Source organism: Leptosomus discolor, chromosome 22, assembly GCF_034619465.1.
Source record: "Leptosomus discolor isolate bLepDis1 chromosome 22, bLepDis1.hap2, whole genome shotgun sequence".
NCBI classification, from domain to species: domain Eukaryota; kingdom Metazoa; phylum Chordata; class Aves; order Leptosomiformes; family Leptosomidae; genus Leptosomus; species Leptosomus discolor.
This window is the reverse complement of record NC_141412.1, coordinates 3,321,746-3,329,077: the sequence shown is the minus strand read 5'-3', so window position 1 is coordinate 3,329,077 and position 7,332 is coordinate 3,321,746. Positions and strand designations below refer to the sequence as shown.

At 43.3% G+C, this 7,332-nt stretch overlaps 1 protein-coding gene across 1 annotated transcript in view; it reads right to left on the bottom strand.

The window, feature by feature from the left end:
* Nucleotides 1-1,700: 1,700 nt before the first annotated feature.
* The window catches only part of ARHGEF12 (Rho guanine nucleotide exchange factor 12), a 43,325-nt gene continuing 37,693 nt past the window's right edge, over nt 1,701-7,332 (bottom strand). Inside the window, exons 37-40 of the mRNA XM_009951224.2 lie at nt 5,965-6,450; nt 4,012-4,325; nt 3,164-3,236; nt 1,701-2,555 (exon numbers count right to left, since the gene is read on the bottom strand). Of these exons, the coding sequence (XP_009949526.1) occupies nt 2,545-2,555; nt 3,164-3,236; nt 4,012-4,325; nt 5,965-6,450 (884 nt within the window). The 3' untranslated portion in view covers nt 1,701-2,544. The remainder of the gene's footprint in view (nt 2,556-3,163; nt 3,237-4,011; nt 4,326-5,964; nt 6,451-7,332) is intronic.

Genomic DNA, 7,332 nt, shown 5'->3' with positions numbered 1-7,332 from the left:
TGGGCAGGTTCCTCCCCCATGGTCCATCCAAACAGCCATATGCTTCTTGTGCAGTATGTTGCTCGCCATGAACCCTGAAATCCACGCAAATTGGAGAAAAACAGAGAACCAAGGATTTTGTCTTGAGTCACATGGAAGGAGCATTAAGCAATCAAGCCTTCACAGGTCCTGTCTTTGCTGCTCTTCCAGCATACTCTTGAAAAGTCAGACTAAGCTCTCTCTATTAGAGTTCAGTGGTAATTTTCCATCAACCACAGAAGCCTGCTGGAAAGCTTTTAGACAGCTATGGTCACAATAACTGCTCCTGTTTCTGAAGCGCGTAGACCCAGGCAAGCATCACGCCAACTGATGAAGGGGAGCTGGCGGGGGGAGAAAGGCCCTTAAACACCAAGTCTGGCTATAGACCAGTTCTCCTTCTGGCAGGATCAGGTGAAAAACGCCACATCAGCATGAGGCAGCATTCTAGTTTGGGGGCTTATCAGAGGAACTCTAAATGTTTATAACCAAAGGAACCGTATGGCTGAAGGTGAGGAGGGGAGAAGTGCTCGGCTAATACTGGCAGTATACTCATAGAGGTGCAACAGGACAGGCCTTGGTGGGTTCCAAGGAAGAGGAAGCTCCTGCCAGCCTGGAAGAGAACACTTTGGCTTGCGTTGGCAGTGTAACGCTCCGCTGGTGAAAAACAGTACTTTGTGCAACTGGCTCTTAAAACAAGAGAAACTCCTCCCTACTCTGTAAGGGCTCATGGCTCCAACTTTCCCATCAGGCCCAAAGTCATCTCTGCTCAGCCTCTCTCAATGTTTACATGAGCTTATCCCTTGTACATTTCTAACAAGAACAAAAACTGGTTTTTTCCTACGCAAGTAGACAAAGGACAGATCTGATTTCTTGCCAGTGGCCCAAGATAAAACATTCGTTCTAAAGGAGCAGGGACCATGATCTTTATGCTGACCAAAGACAGATTCTCAGCACTTCATGATGCACACAGTGATGCAAACAAACACTAGAGCAGTTCTGACGCATTAATGGGATTTACAGGTTTGGCATGCTGTTCAGTTTGGATTCATTAAATTGTTTAAAACTTGGAAAGAAGGTGCAGAAGAGACCGCCTTACATGCTTCCACTAGCAGTCCTACTCACTGTGTCTGTGATACTGGAGACAGCTTAAACCACCCTATGCCAAGCAGGAATTGCCTGCCCTAGGAACAATTTCAGAGCAGAGGCACACCCATCTTAGGCTGTCTAGTGTTAGCTCTGCTGGTAGCCTGATATTTGCCATCTTGTTCCCAGACTGGAAGGAATTCAACAATCCAACAGCAAAACCCATTAGAACAGACCTAAAGAAGTACTAGAGAGCTGTTTCAGCCGCCTTTGTTTTGCACATCTCTGTTTCAGTGAGAACACATTGGCACAAATCAGTTTGAAAAAAAAAAAAAAACCCCAACAAACCAACACACCCAACCAAAAACCAACCCAACCCCACCCCCAAAAAAACCCCCAGACCCATCCCAAGCCCTCAGCAAGACATACTTTCAGGTACTAAAACTTACTGGCCCTATAATCAGCAGTACCTGTGGCTAACTCGAATGGCAGCCCTTATTCATTCAGTAGTGAATCAGGGGCAGACACGCCCCATATCTTTGAAACACTTCTGGGTTTGCATTTTTTCTTTTTGATCCAGAGAAGAGTTACAAAAGTGCTGCAGGTCCAAGTATTTTTATCATTTTACAAAGGAGACAATGATCAAAGCCAACAAAGTCAAGAAAATTTAAACCTATCTCTCTCCTCTCCCAGTCTAATCTTGCATGTCAACAAAGGAGAGAGAGACCTCATGGGAGACGGGAAAAGAAAATTTGCCCATCTCAAGTGCCTGGCTATTTAGTGCATGGAAAATTCTTGTTACACATGTGGTGACACGAGCAGTTCCCATGCACTTGCTGAATACAGGTAGTTCCAGCCACAAGTCATCCTAACACCTTCATAAGTAGCTCTTCGTGTGGCAGTTTGATTGCCAGCAGGGAGTGCAGAGTCCAGTCCAGTGAAGTAAAGATACACCTGCACATAGGCACACCCTCTCCCCTCAGACCTGACCTTTGGTACAGGAGCAGTGGCAGGCTGGGTGCACTGTATGCAGAGGGCTAGAACTGTCACTACCCAATTAAAATAGAACAAAAAAAGGCAGATTAAAAAATTAAAATGTGCTTTTGATACACGGAATGAAGTCAAATAAATACATTGATTTTTTTTTTTTAATGTCTAAATACATTTTTATATCCTACACCCAAAGCTCTGTACATTTGGTTTGGTTTTTCTGTTCTGAAAAATGAATTTCTGGTAGCAAGGAGAGGAGCAAAATAGAATAGACTCCCTCACTGACAAGATAGTGCAGATGCCCCACAGGAAAAGCACCCCATGCCCACTTTGCTAGAGTATGGTTCACGTTTGGATGGTCCAAACCCTCTTGTCTCAGAGTCCACAAGGAAGACAGCGGGTGCTGTGTCCTGATACTCTTCATCCATTCTTCAGCCACTCCTGAAAACATGACTAGCTTTTGTCTGAAGGAGGGAAAAAAAAAAAAGGGGGAAAAAAAAGGTGGTGAGGCAGAGGGGCAATGAGAGATATGAGAGATCAATGCCTAACATTTCTGAACCCTAGTAGTAGCAGAGGAAGAGTGTACATGAGAGATAGCACACGCATTTAACCTTAAGATGTTTGTTAGTAATTCTAGCCGTTACATCTCTAGGATGCCTAAGGCAAATTTAAGGGACCCATGGCAACCACTTTACATAGCATCAGAGACACCCCAGAGAAAGAAAAGACAGATTGTAATCATTTCACACGTTCAAAAATCTTCCTTTGGGACATTAGATCAATCCAGCCTTCTTTGAAAGAGAAGCTGTACATCCTGAGATGCGGGTCTTTGGCAGGTAGGGGTGAGACAGGTTGCAAACAACCTTTTCAGAGGAAGAAACAAGCTCCTCTGCACATGTGAGTCTCAATGGATTCAGCTGACCTTTCCTGGAATCAGCATGGTCTCAGCCCTGTGAGAGCTGCTGAAGTAGGTGAAACCTTCTCTGCGTGTGTGAGAAACATTAATATCAACTTTGTGCTCTTCGTTTAATGTCTGAATACGCTACCAATTATAGACAGTCTGCTTGCATACCTGAGTGCTCTCCTGTGGAGGCTGATCCAGCCAGCCCTTGGCGTCGGAGAATGGTGTAGTCTTCCTCAACCTCCTAAAAAACAAAAACAACCCCAAAACTCAAACGGCTCTTTCTCTACTTACCAAGTGAACAGAGAGGAATGGGAAAATGTGAAAAGAGACGTTTCACCACAGGTGAGTGGACTGGAATCACCCATGTTGCACCGTGACCCACAATGGATCTCAACCGCTCTATCAGCATCTTTATCAGGCCTTCCATTTGCATGCAATGTTCCACTTCCTTTTCAGATTTCAGTTAAATTAAAGGCTGGCTACTAACTTCCCATGTTGATATGTCTCATACGTCAAGATGCTATAAAGCTTCCACAGCAATGGCTATTATGTATAGAGAATCGCCATCACTTTGAATACAGTGAGGCTGAAAACCTTGTTATTGGTCTACTGCACCTTAGCACCTTCATTTGACATTAGCAGCAGTATGCAACAGAATTGACAAGTCTTTTCATGTCAGAAATTTGTATTCTTTAGGCCAGTGGCCCCTTCACAACGCCACTGTTGCAGACTTGCATCAGTTTTGTCCTATCCCTCAGGAATCTCTCCAAATTCAAATCAAAGCAATAAACGTAGCCGCTAGCTCTAGCGGAACTACTCGCCTCTTGTAACCCTCAACTTAATGCAAGGAAAACAGCACCGGGTTTCTGCTTCAAAAGCTTCCAGAGAAGAGTCAAAGACACAAAAAGAAGGCATGGCCGCCTTTCCTCCCACTCAAAATTATTTTCAAGCTCTTTTCTAAACCAAAACCTAAGGAATATGAAAGCCCTGATACTGCAAATAGAAACATACCATACCTTTAACTTTTCGAGGTCATCCTCTATCTTCTGAATATACTGCATCATCTGCACACGTGACTCTATAGAGAAGTGAGGGCTTGCTACAAACGAGCAGGACTCTTCCACTCCCCCCCAGCGTGAGGCCATCATCTCCTCAGCAAACGGGGAGCTTCCTCCATCCGACTGGGTGTCCCGTGGGGAAAGTGGCTGCTGTTGTGCAGAGTCCAAAGAGGTGCGGCCACCTGCAGTGCACTGGAGAACTAGAGACGATACCTCCTCATCTGTGGAGCTCTCCTGCACTGTTCCATATCCATCAAGGATCAAATAATTTCCTGTTAAGAGAACAGCTTTTTACTAACACCTCCAGCTGAATAATCACTGAGAACCACTGAACTGCAGACAGTTTAAGCAGACTTTAAGAAAGATAAGTGGTGAGAGGCCCATCCCCCGAGACATTTTAAAATGGATAAGAAAAAGCATTTGTGAACGCTACACAGAATAGTGATTGTATCAGACCAGACTAGTTTGGTTCCGAACTGGGGCTTCACAGAACATGGCTGGGTTTTGGACTGCAGTTTGAGAATTACATTATTGGATGAGCTAATCGCCTACCTTTCTGTTTTTCCAAAATCTTTTCTATTACAATGTCTGAAACACCTGCATTTACACTAACGGTACCCAACAAATCAGACTGCTACATTTCTAACCTCCACTTACTTATTAGCCACAGTACTGAGGATGCTTTTAGATGGGTTAGCTTTAAAATTTAGCTTGCTGACGATACATTAAAAAGATAAAGCAATTATAGATAGAAATGCTTTCACAACCTGCACCTAGCAGTAGGATTATATTACATAATTTCTCTACAGTATTACAAAGCCAGCATGTGGAGTCAGAATTGACTAAAAACAGGCCAGTCTAAATTTGACATCCCTGCACAGTTAAGAAAGTAAACAGCATTAAGAGGACACAAATAAATTAGATGCTTCAAGTTGTTGGCTCAGTTTTAATAATTTAAAATGTCTCAATAATTCAGAGAAAGAAAAATTATTTTCAATATGTAGTTGGAAGGCAGCATTCAGACAGTCACAAACTGGCTTAGTCATATTAATGCAGTCCAATTTTTAAATAAAAGCGTATTTATGGAGAAGAGATTTCGAGACTAATAGTCACATAGAATCTCCTACTAGTAGCTACTTCAACTACAATACGCACAGGAGATAAACCTGCACTTGTGTGCTAAATTTAGTGCAGCATCACCATGTTGTCCGATCAAAATCACAGACCTTCCAAACACAAAGTGTGCAAAGTCCCATGGAAGTGCTCACACCTGCTGTCTTAGAGCTAGTTTTCTGCTGAGTTAACAGCTCTATAACCTTCTTGAAGGCTAGAATAGATACATTTTGAGGTGCTACTCAGGTAACCACCAAACACACCGTATGTAGTAGCAATAATAGAAATAACAAAAATAATAAGCTTTTAAGAGCTTTAGACTGGAGTAAGGTCCCAGGAGACAATCACAGTGCAAAGCTAAACCCCACGTTTCTCTTCTGAAACTTGAACAGGAGAAGCCAACACAGTATCTACAAATAGCTTGAGTAACGGGGACTCTGTGTGTACAGATTAAGGAAGTGCTTTGCCTTCAGGGAATATGTTTTCCCTACAGGTCCCAACAGTGAGTTGAGAGACCAACTGGTCCAGTGGCAACCATAATCAAGAGCTTGCCTTGTGCCCGGTGCCTCTGTAATTGCAGTCTGTCACAGGGTATTAACCCCAGAGTATTTCAGCTTCTCCTTTCATAAAACAGAGAATTCATTAGGCAGATGTTTGCACAGCCCTTTTCAGGGCTAAAATGACTGTCAAGGACTGATAGTTAACTTCCAATGTCCTATACCATATCAGCAAGAGAAGTCGTCTCTAATACTGAATCTGGACAGACTGTCATTCAACGAGTGAACGAAATAGGCTCACCTGAGATCCGTATTTGCACGTCCTCTTCCTCCTTCCTTTCCATTAGTTCACTTTCAGATGGATTTTCATCACTGTGAGCTTCTCGAGCATCAAAAAAATGCTCCCCGCTTTCATCAGCACCCACCCCTTCCAGCTCTGTTGTTGAGATCTCCAGATTGACACTCATGCGGTCTATTGCCAAGTTACTACTCGATCTGGGGTCTCTTGCTATCAGCTGCATGGCATCCCCTGAGGCTGGTGATCCAGCTGAAGTCCGGAGGCCATAACTAGCTGTGGACTCATTAGTTCTGGTTCTTGGAAGTGTTCTGTCTGCTCCAGGCTGGCGAAATTTGTTATTGTCAGCGTGCTGTAGTCCAGGTTCATTTCCACTCTCCGTTTGGGCTTCTTGAGAAATGGTCCTAAACCTGGGAAAGCACTGCTGGTCCTCAAGGGTCCCCTTCTCAGAAAAGCCAAGCTGCCGTACCAACAATTGTTTCAGCAAGCCCACTGCAAGCAGAGATAACGTTCACAAGGCTTCACAGACCATAACCCCCCCAACAAGGATTAAACCAGACATAAAGGTCACCCTCTCCAAAAGGTATCTCTCATAGCAGCTGGCCCTCTTATTGCTCTTGGTAGGAAAAACAGGGATAAAAATAAATACACTCCACATTTTACCTTACAAGCAAGGGCAAACATGCCATTACAAGTTCCATCTTGCTTAGGGAAAAACAGAGAAATCATCTACTGAAATTATTCAGCAAGTGAGCTGGAGTCCAGGTGAGTGCCCAGGTTTTACCCACGCCCCCAAATGAACTAAAAGCTATAGCCATACTAGGGGATTCCCACCTGAGAAACAAGCATACTGAGAGTACTCCACTTAACTTTAAAATGACAGATCAAAAAAATTGAAGACACGTTTTTCCTAAAATTTCATGCAAATTTATGCTTGTTTGAACTTCAACCCACATTCCTTTAGTTCTCAAATTATCCCAACCAAACACTTCATAATAAGGACACATTGTTCAAAACAAAAATATGATGCTGTCAAGAGCAGAAGAACACTGTTCATTCTCACCATATAATGTAACACCCAAGAAAAGCTATGGTTTCATACAACAGAACAGTCAACTCGTCTAAGTGGAAGGCTCTTGTCAAAACGTGAGTGACCCACTGCTGCTGTCAGAGTGTTGCTCTTTTAAGTCTGAATATTCATGAGATGCAAGGTCGCTAACACTGTCTTTAGACACTCCACAGACTAAGATTGTCTTATCACTGGTCTCTGAAAACAAGTATCAAGAACATTCATAACATTCATACAGCATTCAGAATTGGGAAAGGACTTTGAAACCTTTATGAAGAAGAAGCATAAATGGACCCAAAGATCCA